Genomic DNA, 18390 nt, shown 5'->3' on the forward strand with positions numbered 1-18390 from the left:
CAGTTTCCTGGAACGCTATTCAGCGTTTTCGAAAACGCAGGAAGTCACGGTGAAGAACATGTACTATGCTGGTCATTCCATGAGCAACATGTTTTATAATTTTGGAGAGTACTTTCTGAATTAGTCTCTTTCGAGTGTGTTATTGCGGAGAAATAGCCGAGATGTTCACAGTTTAAGAACAATTTGCAACTTAACATATAGAATTACCTCTTTCGAGTCTTGTCGATGGTTCATACAAAAGTCCATAAAACAATAAGCGTGGAATATGATCTGGGAAATTCTATGAAAATTTCTTACTTCCACAATTGCCGTAACGTATTAATCATGTCAAACACTAATCAATTTCATATTATTGTGACAGTATCGTAAGTCTCTGTAGGCCACAACTTTAACAGCATTTCATTTTTTTCAACAATATAGCTCATTTCGAGTGACAGTGACATTTCGAAATACATCTGGTAACTCAGTTTTCGACTAGCTTGTATGCAATATCTGACTAGTATATATGACATCCCTTAAGGGACAGGGTCATTAGGAAAGAAACTCAAGCTAGGAATGGGAAAGAACGGTGGCGAAAATGAGGTATGCCCTTAAAAAATACAGGGGACGGAAAAGAAAAAAAAAGACTGACATTTCAACTCTGTTCCTCACAAATCACTTGCCTTTTTGAAAATATTGCTATCACCTTTTATTTTCACTCGAAGTGGTGAGCGAAACCAAAAATGACTAGACTAGTGACGGTCGAAAACATTCATTAAGTCACATTTAAAGAAGGACCTAATAAATGTCACCATAAGACAAAAGAGCGGGTCTTTCCTTCTTTACTCACACTACAGTTGTCTTCAGTCCAGAGACTGGTTTGATGCAGCTCTCCATGATACTCTATCCTGTACAAGCTTCTTCATCTCCCAGTACCTACTGCAACTTACATCCTTCTGAATCTGTTTAGTGTATTTATCTATTGGTCTCCCTCTACGATTTTTACCCTACACGCTGCCATCTAATGCTAAATTTGTGATCCCTTGATGCCTCAGAACATGTCCTACCAACCGGTCCCTTCTTCTTGTCAAGTTGTGCCACAAACTCCTCCCCAATTCTATTCAATACCTCCTCATTAGCTATGTGATTTACCCATCTGATCCTCAGCATTCTTCTCTAGCACCACATTTCGAAAGCTTCTATTCTCTTCTTGTCCAAACCATTTATCGTCCGTGTTTCACTTCCATACATGGCTACACTCCATACAAATACTTTCAGAAATGAGTTCCTGACACTTAAATCTATACTCGATGTTAACAAATTTCTCTTCTTCAGAAACGCTTTCCCTGCCATTGCCATCGACTACATTCCATTATCCTCGTTTTGCTTCTGTTGGTGTTCATCTTATATTCTCCTTTCAAGACACTGTCCATTCCGTTCAACTGCTCTTCCAAGTCCTTTGCTGTCTCTGACAGAATTACAATGTCATCGGCGAACCTCGAAGTTTTTATTTCTTCACCATGGATTTTAATTTCTACTCCGAATTTTTCTTTTGTTTCCTTTACTGCTTGCTCAATATACAGGTTGAATAACATCGGGGATGAGCTACAACCCTGTCTCACTCCCTTCCGAACCACTGCTTCCCTTTCATACCCCTTTAGTCTTGTAACTGCCATCTGGTTTCTGTACAAATTGTAGATAGCCTTTAGCTCCCTGTGTTTTACCCCTGCAACCTTCAGAATTTGAAAGAGAGTATTCCAGTCAACATCGTCAAAAGCTTTCTCTAAGTCTACAAATGCTAGAAACGTAGGTTTGCCTTTCCTTAATCTATTTTCTAAGATTACCCATTTAGTATCGGATTGGGTAAATAAGCTTAGATACAATTTATAGTTCGCAACTTTAACTAGTCACTTTTTCATTATTAATGTAATGTGGTAGAAATTACGCCTTTAAGTAACAGAATAAGATTATCATGTGCTCTGGGTTTACATACTGCTGCTATCAATGAAAAGCAGTAGTGAGTAGCGCTCTTGTAGGAAGGAAAAAGTTAAGAATTTATAACTTTTGTAAAACTTATGACCAGGTTACTCAGAGACACTACCAGTTACAGTATATTCTGCGAATTTGCTTCAATTATTGTATATGACAACGTGTTAGAAGATATAACCTCATATCGGGAAAAATTGCATTTCAAAGACAGGCGTTTATATTGAACGTTTCTGTAGTTCCTTTTGCCTGATGACGAGATTATACCTCGAAACTTAGAGAAATATTATATATGTTAAGCAAGCTAGTAAAAAATGCGATGGCAGCGGTCTCTCTGGGAGAAACCTGTTTACAAACAGAGAACAGGCGGAGCGCACCTTGGAGGCGTCGGCACGCTGGATGGGCCGCACCATGAGCAGCGGCGGCTGCTGCCTGCGCTGGCCGTGGCCGCTCTGCGGGTTGCCGGAGCCGCCCCCGGCGCGCCGAGGCCACCCCCGGGCCGCGCCGCCTCCAGACATCGCGGCCGGAGCGCAGACGCAACACCGACTACGTAACCGCCGCGCCGCGCAGACACTGCCGCGTCCTATCCCGCCCACACAACACGAAGCGAGCCGCGCTGCGCTCGGCAACTTTCGGCCGTACTCGGCACCCGCCTCGTCAGCCCGCTTCTTGTCCCTCGAACAGCGGACTATGCATTTCGGGTTCGGCACCCGCATTTGGGAAGCGTGTATGCTACCCGAGTAAACCTTGCAGAGGAAGCCAAACGATGCGATGTGGCGCGTAGGTATGTTTCACACATTCAGTACGCCTGTATTACACTATCAAATTTCTTTGTCCAATATCTTTAACAAAGAAATTTGGCGTGTAATTGGGAACTTTGTCGAATTTCGTCAAATATTTGATCAAATCTAGGGCCTCGCTGTAGATTTGACTAAAGAAGTCGCTTGTCTTTGTTCATAGCAATGTGACATGTTACCACGTGGAGCGCTAGCATCGCTGCAGCGTTCTGTCATCTGTAGTGTTTTTATAAACATTGCCGGTGAATACAATTGGTTGTACCGACAACTATAAAACTAATAGAGATATATAAAGCTGATGAGGCGCTTTACAACGTGAGGCGCCCTTAATACAAAAATAGATTAAGAAGATTGGAGACCTGACCTAACCTAACCTAACTCTCTCCTGTAGCAAGAAATCTGATTGTTACAGTGAGCCTGTATTCTGCAGATGTAGCAGTTCTTAAGTGAATATTGCGCTTTGTGATATGAGGATACACTGAGCACATACAGAAATGTACGCTCATCCATTCTTAAGTAATTGATGTATGACTTAACGTCCTCCGCTATAAGCTCACGTAACAAGTTTTGTTGAAGCTTTTATCGTGTCGTCGTAAAGCCCACGGCTTCACGCAGGTACGTTTCCTTTTCCCCCCGCTTCTCTTCCGCATGTGCATTTGTTGTCAACCATCTTGAACTTTGACGAAAAATATGACAGTGTAATACTCCTAGCGCTACGTCAAAGATCTTTGTCAAATATATTTGACAGAATATTTGATCACATCTTTGATCAAATCTTTGACAAAGAAATTTGGTAGTGCAATACTCGTGGTGCCGTTACTCGAGTGTTGTCTTAGTCTCGCGCAATTAGTGCCCAACTCGCACCGAGCCAGTAGCCCTTTTTTCCAATTTGTTTTCCCTTTTATGTTTATTTACTCGCCTCAATTTGTTCTGGCTATGTGCGTACCTGGCCAACGAACACAGAGGCCTTAATAAAGGTTACAGGCCTTGCCAGACAGAATGAGACCTTACGGCGCAGATCAGGCCGCGGCAAAGGCGTCACAATATGCCGAGCCCAGGCCCACGAGAAAGCGGCTGCACGCTGTGAAAGAGGCCGCGTGTAGAGCGCCATTGTTGTGGCAGTAGACGGTTTGCCAGTATCTCGCAGGACGCGATATTTTTATGTGACTGATTCGGTCTGGTTGCATAGTGCGATTTTTCATTTTTCGTTACACGTTATGAAGTTTTTGCAGAAATGAGTAGCTTTGACAAGCACTAACTCCTCCTCTTACTAGCAGCGCTACTGAAATTGTACAGGATGTACCACATGAAACTGGTGTTGCCTTACGCACCGATGACTCATCTCTAGTCGAATTGCTGGTAAACTGGCTCTCAAGATCGCTGACACACTCCATCAAGTACGTAAAAAAATGTTGCAAGATAAGTAGCTCAGGGAAAAACTCCCCACGACCAGCATTATTCGAGACCAACATAGCGCTAGATTGAGTGCCGTGTCTGAGGGAACAGGTTGTTTCCGAAGCTGCATCGCTGAATCTACCAGATTCCACATGATCCTTGCCATTACTAACGCTAACTATTTTTTTTTAAATTTAATCTACTATCTTTTGATATTTTCGTTAGTAATAGCAGTTATTAACAGTTATGTACTTACCTTTAGACCCAATACAATCTCACACAAGACCTACTTCAATCTGGAAAATGCCCATGACAGGGGCACTGAGCTCCAGCTGTTGGAGGAAGATGATCAATTAGATGATGAGTTCAGTATTTATAGTGATGTAGAAGAAGACAACGTGGAAAGAGAGAAGATAATACCAACACTGAACAAGATGCATACTTCAGTCATAATGACAGTGATAATATTGTTATCAAATGTTTTCTTGGAAGGAACAATTCTACAAGATGGTAGAAGTGTATCCATCAAAAAATGTTCGAACTGTCAGTCATTTACCAATAGTGGAAGGGGCTGTGAAAAACGCGGGAACACTAGAGGAAAGTTGGCAATCCTTTTTCGACAATGAGGATGCTGTCTAGCACTGTCTAGTAAACCACTAAACAGATAAATGAAGTACGGGGACATTATTCCAGAGGAAGGGATGCTCATTTGAAAGATGTAACCGAAATAACATTTATTTTAGGAGTATTAGATTTATGTGTGGCAAGAAAAGACAACCATCTGAGCACCAAAGACATTTGGGCCTTCAGTAAATTGGAAATCGTGTTATGTCGTCTGACAATGGCAAAGACGATTTATTGATGAAATGCTAGAAGCTTTCAGAGGCAACTGTTTCTTCAGTCTGTATATCCCTAGCCAACCAAATAAGTATGGACTATAAGTATTTGCTCTGCTGGATGCTACAATGTGTTATACCGCCAACCTGGAAATGTATGCCGGTAAACAGACAGCAGCAGCACCACGCGCAATTAGTAACAAACCAACCCATGTTGTGAAACATCTTACTTCTGTGATTTAAGGAACTGAGAGGAATATAACCACAAAACATTGTTGACCTCCTTAGAATTAGCTGATGACTTGCTTCAGAAGAATCTCACTCTGGTTGAAACTATAAAGAGGAATAAATCTGAAATTTCCTCAGTGTTTACACAAACAAAGAACTGGGAGGTAAGAAAAACAATTTCTGGCTTTCAGGAAGTCAACCCTAATGTCATATGTCACTAAGAAAAACAAGGTGGTTATGATACTCTCCACATTGCATCAGTAAAACACAACTGATGCTAAAACTGGGTATAAGAAAAAGCCAGAAATGACAACCTTTTATAATGCTACCAAATCAAGAGCTGATACTGTTGATCAGCTGTGTAGTACTTACAATGTATCCAGAAAGATCAACAGTTGGCCTATGGTAATTTCTTTATAGCATGATGAATAGTGCAGCTATAAACGCACAAATAATATTCCATACAAATAATACTGATGCTAGCACCAACTGCACTTAGTTTCAGAAAGTTCCAGGGCTTAATCTTGCTGCTGATTATTTGCTTCAAAGTTCTCAGTGTTCGTCATGGCCAAGAGATCTCAGATGAGATGAAGGGGCCTTCTGACCCACACAAAACAACCGATGCTCAAAAACACAGAGCTGCTGTGAATGTGGTCGTTCAAAGAATTGATACACCAAGTACAGATCCTGCAGCCATAAGACATTTCTCTGTTCAGAACACGCACAGTAAGTATGTGCTGACTGCTAATTGTACAGTTCATTATAAACTGTATAATGAATTAAGTAGGCGTGCTTTCATACTACTATAATACAATTTTCTGAATAGTGTATGATGATGGTTTTTCACCTTTGTGACAAATGAGACTGCAAATAGTGTAATGCACCTGTCAACAGCTTTGTGATCTATACATATACCTAAAACTCAGAAAAATAAAATGTATTCCATTGGTCAGAACATGCACATCTCTTTCATTTTATGTAATTAGAGTTGCTACACTTATACATTTTAACAGATGGAACAAAATTTACATTGTTACTGCAAGAAAGCTGTCGGCCTCTGTGAGATGCTATGCAACCTATTATGAATGCGACCGCTGTGCATAAATGGAACATTACTAGAGAAATTAACATCATATGAACCAAGTTACAGTGTGTTGCTGGCAACATCATCACACAATGTCAGAGATGCCCATGGGCGCCATTTCCAGTACCTCTTATAAACAGGTAACTACATATTTTTTAATGTTGATAATATCTATTCTTTTTTAGTTATTTCACAGTTACCTGAATCTCAGCATGAGGCATATCAGTTTTATGTGGGACGTCCTGAACAAAGAAATTAAGCTGTTGGGTGTATGAGATCAATACGAAGAGAGCTAGCGTAGGGGAACATCATTGATACTTTGACATGATGTTTCCTTGAGATTTCACCAAATTTGACCAAAATATTTCCGGCATATAGGATGAACATCCTGGACTTGAACGAACCCTTCTCCTCTTGATTTTGTGGATGGTAATGTTTCTTGCTCCTTACAGCTGCACAGACCTGGTGTACAGAATATCCATTATCTTCGAACACAGACTAGAGGTGTTCCAGCTTCTTTGCAAGGCTGAATCCATCAGACACAGAATTTGCACCAACATTTGAAAGACGACCATAGTCTGTGATCAGTGATGGCAGCCAGACACCAGCAAATACAGGTCTGTACGTGCGGGCTTATGGTAAATCTAATGCTCCAATGAGCCTTCCACTTTCCAACAGACCAAGACATCCTGAAATGGCAGATAACTGTCCTCCTCTCCACTTCCAGCATTAATTCGGTATTTTGTGGATCGAGTTAAGGAGTAAGTTGGAAGCCGATATAACAGTGCTATTTCATCATGCCCTTTCCTCAACCTACTTTTTATTCAATGGTGAATATTTTGAGCAACTTGACAGTGTTCCCATGGTTAGTCCTCTCTGCCTTTTGGTAGAAGACTTTGAGGAGAAGGCACTTGGTTTGCAAGAACTTAAACTAAAACTGTTCTGGTGATATGTAAATGATACTTTTGCAGTGTGGTCCATGGCAAACAAGCATTGTCACGCTTTCTGTAGCACCTGCAGCGGCGAAGAACTACCATATGCATCAAGTGAAGGCAGTCTCGCATACTGCACATATATGCGAACCATCTAATAAGCCACACAACGCAACCACAGGGACAGTATCATCTCAGCAATACTGTGCCGATTCTCATGTCACACATTGACGTTGGTTTCTAAAAATCAGTGTAGTTATTAAAGTAGCACTGATAGCTTTTCCCGTTTTCTGTAATAACCAAATATCTCAAAGCAATGTGAATAAACTTAATTTGTTCTTAAAATGTTTTATATAAAAATATTTTTTTAAATGTTTTTCTATGGCATGCAGGTTGCTCTTTTTTACCCAGTTATTTGTAAAAAGTGAAGAAAAAACTGATATAACAGAGACCGAACAAATATTGAGAAACACCGGTAATTCAGAATCAAAATACTGGTGTCTGTTTTTAAGTGGTTGGTTTTTCTCATAACTACAACGCATTTCAGTGACAAGGCCTGGCAGCCACAGTTCAGGCCTTAATTTGAGGGTGGTTTGAAAAGTTCTCGGAACAGAATAGAAAAACAGTACTTACACCACTGAAACATTTTTTATTTGAAATGTAGTCTCTTTGTAAATTTATGCACTTGGTCCAACAATGTTCTAGTGCCTTGGCTTCAACTCAAAAATGAATTCCCTCCAGGCATGCAAAATAGTTATGAACTCCGGCTATCAATTCTTTGTTTGAAGTGAATCTTCATCCAACAAGTAAAATTTGCAGTTTTGGGGAGAGATGTAAGTCTGATGGAGCCAAATCAGGTGAATAAGGTGGATGTACCACCAATTCGTACCTTACTTCGGGTAATTTTGTCATGGTGACGGCACGTGTGTGGACGCGTATTGTCTGGATAGAAGATGACTTTCTTCCCTGCTAAACCTGGCCTTTTTTCATGTATCTTTTGAAACAATTTGTCCAGGTTAGCATAATACTCTCTAGTAATTGTTTGCCCAGTGGGGAGATAATCTACAAACAGAATCCCTTTCGCATCCCAGAACACTGATGCTATGGCCATTGCCACTGAAGGAACTGTCTTAGCTTTCTTTGGTGGTGGAGAATCAGCATGTTTCCACTGCTTTGACTGTTGTTTTGTCTCCAGGGTATAGTAGTGCACCGAAGTTTCATCTTTGATCACAAACTGGCATAAAAATTTTGTTTGTTTCTCCTAATAAGGGCCAAACATTGTTCCAATATGTCCATTCCTGTGCATTTTTGATCCAGCGTCAAGAGTCGCGGCACCCATCTTGCAGATAATTTCTTCATTTCTAATTCTTCAGTTAAAATGTGATATAAGCTTTTCACATGACATCTGGCAAGTATGAGTAATTTCATGCACTTTCAATCAGCTATCCTCCATGACCATTTTGTGCACTTTTGCAATTATTTCTGGAGTAGTGACACATCTTGGCAGACCACTGCACCGATCATCATCTAAGCTCTCCCGACCAAATTTAAATTCATTTGTCCACTTGGCAACAGTTGAATATAAACAAGCAGAGTCCCACAATGCATTCTGAGAATTGACATGAATGTCCTTTGTTTTCATACCTTTCTTTACAAAGTACTTAATAACTGCTCGAATCTCGATTTTTTTCCATCTTTGCAAATCACTATGTGGGAACAACAACAGAGCCTCGTCATCACCACAACTCACTTCCACGAGCATTGACGCGGCATGTGTTTACAGGCAACAATTCAGTGAATATCATGTAAAGAACTCGTTCCGCTAATGCTGACCTCTAGTGGTGACTCTCAGAACTTTTCAAACCATCCTCCTATGTATGTTTATTATTGGAAGGGATATTTCCAGATTTTTATTTGCATCCAGTAATTAACAACAATGTTTAGACAGTAATTGTAAACTATTGTGGTTGAATTTTGGTATTTTCAAGTGTGTGCTTGCATGTTGTAATTTCTATAGACAACAAGTAATGCATGTCTACTGATTTTCCAAACAATCCATGTAATCAAAAGGAGTACTACTAGAATGTGACCCTGAAATAAGGCCAATTGTTTCATTCATGGTGAAGCTCCATTTTACAATTATACAATTGCTCATACAAACCTTCAAATGTGGAACTTCAATCCATCACACTAGCTTGTCATTTCCAATGGCATCCAAACTACCGGTTTGGATAACAATATGACACACGATAACTTTATGCAAACTGACTCTGGCTGCAAAAGCTGATGCAAAAACTTGCTTCATTTAATTAGAGGTCTTAATTTATCTGTTTCTGTCAAAAACTCTATGTGAGACTGCCTGAGTCCAGCCCATGTTGTGTACAAAAATTCACAGGTGCCATTGTGCTTCCTGCCTTCTACTGATAACAATGAAAAGTGCACAAGGAATGGTCTCTCCATTGTGTTACCCTGCAGTACTCAAACTGAAAAACCTGTACATCACTTTTCACGTTGCTGCTCAATGTTGAGTCCCATACCATTTTCCTCTGCTATCTGTCTTTGCTGATCCACAGCTCACACATGGCATAGTTTGGCAGGGCAAATTCCAAGGAAAGTGATGTTTTCAAGCCGTGGAAGAAGAAACTGATGATTCTAGTTCACAAGGAGAAGTCGATAATTCTGATGACATCGATTTCTGTGTCGATGAATGCTTAAGTAAGGGGGGAAATAATAATAATAATAATAATAATAATAATAATAATAATAATGTAGTGAAATCTTTGAAAAGTTGTATCACCTGAATGAATACCTGGAAAAAAACCACCACACGCTGGAGTAAAAAGTATCATAATTTCATTGTATGTTTAGAAAATGAAAATGCGCAGACTACTGAACTGTCAACTTCATCACCATTAGTGCCAAGGAGCCCCAGACAGCATAAGGGGGTCTTTAATGGCATGCAGCAGATTTGCCTCCTGGTTCCTTGCTGATCAATCATTCCTCATTATTTATTACAGATGAAAAAACAATATATGAGACTAATCAGTATACTGGTAATGTGTTTTCTACAGTAATAATTCACATGTGCCTCATGGAGATGCTGAAAATCAGCAACTACTGATTGAAAGCATCAATTCCTCCTAATCCTCCTCCTGCAACAGTCATGAGCCAAAACAGATTCAAAGAAAATTTGTCACATTTGCACCTCTACAACAAAGAAATGCATATTCCTTGTAATTCACCTAATCATGAACCACTGTTCAAAATACACCTTTTTTCCACTATCTGACTTGTTTGTCTTCTTCATTTCTTTGCTAAAAATATTTGACAGTTGGTGCAGGAATGTGCGGTTTTCGAGGACAAATTGTCAGGTTTATGTGAAAAGCAAAACCAATAAAGTATGGCACAAGGTTTTTGTGATACTATGACTATATATGTGCTTAGGGCGGAGCCTGGTGTTACTGCAATTTTGAATAATGTGGTACAAAATTATTTTGAGAAATGTTATATTGTATACATCACTTAGCAAGAAAATGAAGCACCCGAAAGGTATGATCGAATGTCAAGTACACATACACAACACTGACAGATATGTACATAACGGTTGCAGTTCTCTGTGACAGGTACGACAGCCACCAGAGTGCATTGGCATTCTACATGTACACACCAGGCAGGTGTATAAGGGGTGTGAACAACATCAGACACTGAGTTATCTCTTTGAAGGACATGGAGATGCTGTGTACATGTGAGAGACAGCATTATCAGCACCTTACAGCTTGAAGTATGCAATATGCAAATTTGTGGCATGTTCTGATGTGATAGTTGGTTGATGTTGGACTGCATGGGAACGTAGACAGGGCTCATAGGCAAGGTTCTGGCTGACCCTGTCTGACCACAACAAGGGAGATCATTGCATTGAGCACATTACAACTCTTTAATATCTGTGCCTTCCATCTGAGAACAAGCAAAGGTCTCCCTCCAACACTCTGTATCATCCCACACTGTTGGTCAAAGTCTAGCAGAAGCTGGACTAGGGAATTACCATACATTGTATAGGAACAATGTAACACAAATGGACTGTTAACACATGGTATGTCTTGTGTTCAATAATAAATTGCGCTTCTGGATTAGCCTTGATGATCACCATTGGGGAACTGCAAAGAGTCCATTGTTACAAGCCTTTTGAGATGCAAAGCACCATTTCTCCTGGTATCATGATGTGAGATGTCATTGGGTATGACTTCAGGTTCTAGCGAATGAGGGAACTCTGATGTAACAACTGTACATCACAGATATCCTGCATCCCAATGTGTTACCTCTCATGTGACAATATAATGGTGCCATTTTTCAACAATTCAATGCTAGCGTGTTTGTGTATAAACTGTCTGCATTTTACTGCAGTACTCCTGTGGCTGGCAAGATTCCCAGATCTGTCTCCAACGAAATGTGTGGGATCATCTCCAATGTCAACTTGCTCGCTATCCTGGAATTCATGATATCAAGGGCCAATGACAGCAGTTAAAGGCCAGCTTGCCTCTGCAGCAGATGCTCTCTCAACAGAACTCTTCTCAACAGAATAAGTGCATGCATCCAGACCATTGGAGGGGGGGGGGGGGGGTGCAATGTCATATTGGTAAGTTTATTAATTCAGTCTAGTTCTTTGTAAATTTGTCTATTTTGTAGTCTCAAAATAATACCACATATACCTACTCAGACTGTGAAGTTTCACTTTGTTTCCTCCTCCCTTTCTGGCCACTGCAGATATGTGAGCTCTTTGCGTTATTCTCATACCATTAATGGAATAGGTGATGATTATAGTGTTACAGTCTTGTCTGCAATCCAGCAGCTGCCTGATGCAATTATCCTGTTGCATTTGGTAGTTGCAACCATGGTGGGACCTCTTTCACCATTGCCTCAAAATAAAGGACTTGTGAACACGATCATGCATTTTCATGACTCCAGCGCCACCAAGATTTGACAATGACATGCTAAAGTTTCACCCTTGCTCGTGCTCAGTGATGGTTATAATTGCTGATTAAGTCTGCAACTTTTCCCTTTTTGGCACCAGTACCAAATTTTCATTTCTTGTCCTGTCATTAGCACCACGCCTCCTGTTGACTCTGGCCTCTCTGCAACATTACATTTTTGAACTGGACCTCATATGCCCTCTTGTTCTCAGCCAGATCTCCTTTAATTGTGCCCTCTGCTCTTGTCCATAGTTGTAGTCTCTGTGCTACTCTATCTTTTTTTTTCATCAATTCTCCACAATGCACTTTTTTCTTTTCCTTTTAGAGGTTCTCTAATTTGTCTTTGGATACCATTTTCTCACACTGTATTGCAAATTTGCATCTGGCCTCTGTGGTCATCTGGTCTTTGAGACTCCAAGGAACAACTGCCTCCAGGACCATCTAGATTCGAGGATCAGTTGCCTCCAGTGCCAACCATGATCAGAGGTCAATAGGCTTGCAGCAGTTACTTGTTCAATGAACCCCTATGGTGCTCCACCTTCGAGTTCTGGTGGCTCTGACTCAATGGGACCCTCCATTCTTCATTTCTGCCCTGAGGCCTATTCTTCCTCTTCAGTGCTCTGCATTCCTTCCTTGCGTTCTATGCAGTCAGTCCTGTCATGAAGACCTATCCTTAATCTGTTTCCTTTTCAGTGGAACCTGCTCTCACTCACCATGCTGTATACCACTGCGACATAGCAACACCACTCAACCTTGGATACCAGTAGCATGGTCTAGTCTGCTGGGCTGCATCTGTTGATGACTCTCCAGATACAATCGAACATCTATGTCATCAAGGGGAAATACGCCTTTTATTGTGGACACCGATTGGTGCTGCCACTTCCAACATAGGGTGTGTGGCACCGTCGTTCGCTCGCGCACTCTCTCCCTCTCTCCCCCTCCCCCCTCTGTGGGAGGGAGGAGGGTACAGCTACACAGCAATGCCTGATGCCTGATGAGGAGCTGTTTGTGGCTGAGAATTGGACAGTGCCATTATTCCACTGCAAGTGGTGTAAGTGTTGCATGCATCGGGCAGTGACTCTGTAGTCTTAACTTTCCTGGTTTGGCCATGTGGACTCCAGTGTCGGCTGCTTGTTAGCTCTTGTTTGTATTCTTGTGCACTTCTGTCTACACTCGCTTGTATTTGTGTGTGTGAATACTTCCTCCTGCTGCTCTATCTTAGTTGCATGTTTGCCCCTCACTGTGTTTTCGGACACTCTGCTCACTGGTTAGGTGGCGACTGTCATTGTTCATGGGTCAGGAATTTTCTCCACTCTGGGACCGCATGTGTGTGTTGTCCTCATCATCTCATCATCATTTGGGAAGTGGCGAGATCACCACCACCATTTATGTATATGGAAAATAAGAGTGATCCTATCACATTTTGTTGGGGCACTCCTGACACTACTCTTGCCTTTGATGATATTCAGTGGAATCGCTGTGCATACTGAATTCATTTGAATCAAGAGTCATTTTATACGTAAAATATGGGTTAGGTTCTCATTTTCTCACAAATTAAGTATAAAACAGCAGCATTTCTTATTATTTTTAACAAAAATAACAATCACCATATTTCTGAAATACATTTCAATAAAAAATTTACACGCTTAAGAATTTAACATAAACACTCAATAGAGTACTAAAATTATTTTCATGAAGTTCTGCTACATTCTTAAACAGCCTATGGATCATCAGAAACAGAAGAATCTAATGGTGCTATAGCCAGATCAGTTTCTATGTCAGATGACCTTAGATGGAAAGCCTTTGTAACTGAAATGCTTGACATTCATTTGAAGTGTCATACTCTTTTGAAAAGAAATGTTTAATTAGTAGTCTTTTTTGCCAATTCATTGAACAACTCTTTGTAACATTTAAGATAATGTTGATATCTCTATGCACTATTGACTGCTTAGTTCTTCAAGACAACATTCTTCAAAATTTCACAATTCTGCTGACCTAAACTGACAATTCACATTTCGGCAAACATGAACGAAGATAGGCATTGAGGTGTGCTAATGCATTACCCTTCCCACATAGTATGAACAGATGGCAGCACTCAATTTAATAATAAAATTGCATGTATGTGAAAATGGAAATAACGAATTCAAGTGTAACAGGGTTTACCTGAATATCATAAAGAATTATCTACTAATAAAGTAAGATTTATTGGGAATCAAAATGATTTGTTAGTGTACAACTTCTTCAATTCCATTGATAGACTTCTAGCAAGACTGTTAGATGTGCAAAGAAAGTTCCCAATAATATCTTACTTCCACGCCTCTTTGGAACAGTAATGTTTCCTCCTTTTCTGTTCCCTGGTTCGAACAGCCTACAAGTTGTCTTGTGGACTTTACCATGTAAAGGTATACAAGTCTGCTACAATTTTCTATTAGTTTGTATATGAAAATATATTTAAAAGGTCTGACTTAGTCTACATCTTAGACGATATATCTGTTGGAATCTATGGAAGGAACATTTATTATGTTAGTTTCTTTGGAAACTCATCTTTTCGTTTTCCTGTCATTCTCAAGATTCTTAATAATCTTCTCAATATGGGCCTACAGAATAGACATTTTATCTAATTCAAGAGCAGTTTCCATGAAGATTAAAGTTTGAAGACAACTCCATGAAAACATCTGTCAGATCCTATACAGTTAATTTTTCTTCCAGTCACGGAATTAATACCAATGGTCTACAAGATTGTTTCAGGCTGTATATAGGCTAATTTGGGCATGTTATATCTGTCAACTGTCTTTTTAAAGAAATAGCTCTGAATCATCAACAACAAACTTACACAGTGAATTTTCAAGACATCCCAATACAGAACAGTGTTAACACATCTAAGTGCATGGAAAAGTTACTTTCAGCAGTCAATCTCGTAGCAGTCCCACACATTATTAATATTATTCAATGCTCAGGAAAGAAGGTGTAATTCTTAAGTTGACTTTTCTTTTGTCTGTGTTCATAAAAAAATACCTGCTTATTCATGAAGGTGATATGTACAAGGACGTGCTCAACAAGTAATGCAACATATTTTTTTCTTAGCCAATGTTTGTTGAAAAAATGCGGTGGGACATCGTGGAATATTCCAGCTTCAGCCCCTACAGTTTCATGAAGTTCCAATAGATGGTAGTGCTATATGTAGCCTTCAAAACCGCATCTATAACAGAGGTGCATTCCAAGTAGACGGTTGTCACCGAGTTTCTTCTGCTGGAAAATCAGGTTATCGTAGATATTCATAGGTGCTTGCAGAATATCTGTGTAGAACTGGCAGTGAACAAAAGCACAGTTAGTCATTGAGCAAGACATCTGTCATCATCGTAACAAGATCGCACCAAACTGTATGATCTCTCGTGTGCCTGCTGGCTGCACAGAGATGAGACTCCTGCAATGCTGAAATGTGCGGACACACTCGTTCACACTGATTGATGGTTCAGAATCAAACACCTCACTGCACAACTGGACATCTCTGTTGGTACTGCTGACACACTTGTCTGCCAGTTGGGGTACTCAAAGGCATGTGCCCACAGGGTTCCTCACCACCTGACAGAAGACCATAGAGATCAACAAATGACCACCTGTGGGGAATTGCTTGCTTGTTATGAGGCTCGTGTGTGACAATTTTTTGTTGAACACAGTCACAGTCTGTGAAATGTGGATTAATCACCTCAAACTGGAAACAAAACGGCAGTCCACGGAGCGGCACCACACCACCTCTTGTCCGAATAAAAAGTTCAAAGTTGCACCCTCAGCCCGTAGATTCATGGCGATGGTCTTCTGGGACCGTGAAGGGTTATTTTGTTTGATGTCTTCCTACATGGTGCAACAATCAACTCTGAAGTGCACTGTGCCAGCATAGCATAGATGAAACAACTTCAGCATTTTAGGTACCACAAAAATGCAAATGAAATTTTCCTTCTCCATGACAACACATGGCCAAATACAAGTCTGGGCACGCAACAGGAACTCACCAAACTTCACTGGACTCTTCTTCCTCATCCAACCCACAGCTTGGATCTTGTGCCTTCTGATTCCCATCAATCTGGCCCAATGAAGGACACATTCCACGAGAAGCAGTATGTGGATGATGGTGAGGTTATTGAAACAGAAGCTCCAACGTTGAGCAATAGAGTGGTACCATGTGGCACACAACCCTCGCAGTAAGGTGGCATATCAATTGGAGATTACGCTGAAAAATAGGATTTTGTAGCCAAGCGGCTGTTGCATCAATTGGATATTATGCTGAAAAATAGGATTTTGTAGCCTAAATAGTGGGGAATAATATGGTGTATTGGAAGCTTGAATAAAACTAACCTGCTTTCAGGAGAGGAAAACAAAAGGTGTTGCATTATTTACTGAGCACTCCTTGTATAATACCACATACTGGGTCATAACCCATTTCCCAACTACAGACCCTCTTCAAATATCATTCATGAGAACTGAGTTGCTTACATCATTTGGTAAAATATGGCAATTATTTCAAGAGCTAGAAAACTATTTTTTGTTGTGTAAATGGAAAATTCATCTTACCATTTCTTGCCTTATTATTATTGTTATGAGGAACAGTGTAACCATAATGTCCATGGCCCTTGGTGTCCAACTAACTGCTAATTACACTGACCAATCAGATCATGACCACATCAATCAATCACAGAAATAACAATGTAAGGGCTTTTATGTTGTTAATAGGTAGGGAAATCTGCATAAATTTGCTCATTCATACATACAAACATATAAAGTTTGATTGTGAAAGATGAGCAACTGAAAATATCTCACATATATAAAAATAAATAAGACAATTTATAAAACAGTCCTGCATTCTGCAAATTTGTCTAAGCTGGATAGTATAATGCTGAATCCACTGCAGCTATAATCAGTAAAATTTGACATCAACTACGTACTAGTTACTAATGCAAGGTGTCTACAGTGGCTGTCTCATGACTTTTTTTCTTTGCTTCAGAAATTATTGAAACAGAAGCAGCAATGAAGTTTAACTGACCTTTGCAGCTACAATGCTGAGGCCCATTCCATTGTTTGACTTATTCAGTTTGATGACTTTTATCTCAGGTTCTGGCAGAGGATGTTGCGGCTGTGCATGAGCAGGGTAACCTCCAGAACGATTGCTGAGAGCACTTGGACTTCTTGCCTGAAACAGTTTTATTTTGCAAGAGTAAAATTTTGAAAGCAGAAAGACTGCAAATGAAATTGTTAACCCACTAAATAATTAGAGACATTTCAGTTGTTATTAACTTTCTTTGTCTGATCACTTTGTTAGATGCTCTACAGTAATGAATTACTAAATCGATAATTTTGTATGAATATATGCAACACTGTAACACTTGGCAAACTACCTATTTATTTATAGCAAGAATACAATATCCCGGATGTTATGAACAATATGAAAGAACAAAAGTGTATCTACAAGAATGTGACAATGACATAAAAAAATAATTACATTCTAGACACCACAAATTTAATAAGTGCAAGAATAAACAATTTCAACACAAAATTTATTATTATTATTATTATTTTATTTATTTATTTTACAGGAGCATATCCATTTGAAAAATATCTTAAGTTCAAATCCTAAATTCTATTCCTATTACACTGATTAAAAATTGCTACACTTCTTTCCAAGCCGTTTTAATAATGCAATTTGACTTTTCTGCGTGCGTGCGTGCTTCTGTGTGTGTGTGTGTGTGTGTGTGTGTGTGTGTGTGTGTGTGTGTGTGCCCTTCATTTCTAGAGCTTTCAGTGTGTTCAGTGTGTATTATTAAACCATTGCTTTTATGACATGTTATTCATATGCTGAGAATATCCTAAACAACTGTGATATATAAGGATAACTAATTTCCACAGACTTCAGCACTTTTTGCATTAAGGACCTTTAGTCATTTAATTAAATGTCTGAAGAGTGTAATCTTTTAGTTTACAGATCATGTAGTATTTGTTAATATTCCAAAGCATTTGTAAGCATAGGTTGCATTTTTTTCCAGGTAGATGATCATACTAGTTAGGTACTGCATTGTTTGTTGAAAGAGTCTTATTAGTATTTACTCAGCACTATATACCTTTCAAAAAACACTAATATCAAAAAAAGCCATTGATGATTAAACATGTATGCTTTTATTCTGGTTCTAAGTTTCT

At 39.7% G+C, this 18390-nt stretch overlaps 1 protein-coding gene across 15 annotated transcripts in view; it reads right to left on the reverse strand.

The window, feature by feature from the left end:
* The window catches only part of LOC126284122 (afadin), a 995168-nt gene that overhangs the window by 102055 nt on the left and 874723 nt on the right, over positions 1-18390 (reverse strand). For all 15 annotated transcript variants that reach the window (XM_049982823.1, XM_049982822.1, XM_049982819.1 and 12 more), the window contains one exon: positions 17243-17389. In XM_049982823.1, the coding sequence (XP_049838780.1) occupies positions 17243-17389 (147 nt within the window). The remainder of the gene's footprint in view (positions 1-17242; positions 17390-18390) is intronic.

This window comes from Schistocerca gregaria, chromosome 8 (genome assembly GCF_023897955.1).
Source record: "Schistocerca gregaria isolate iqSchGreg1 chromosome 8, iqSchGreg1.2, whole genome shotgun sequence".
NCBI lineage: Eukaryota > Metazoa > Arthropoda > Insecta > Orthoptera > Acrididae > Schistocerca > Schistocerca gregaria.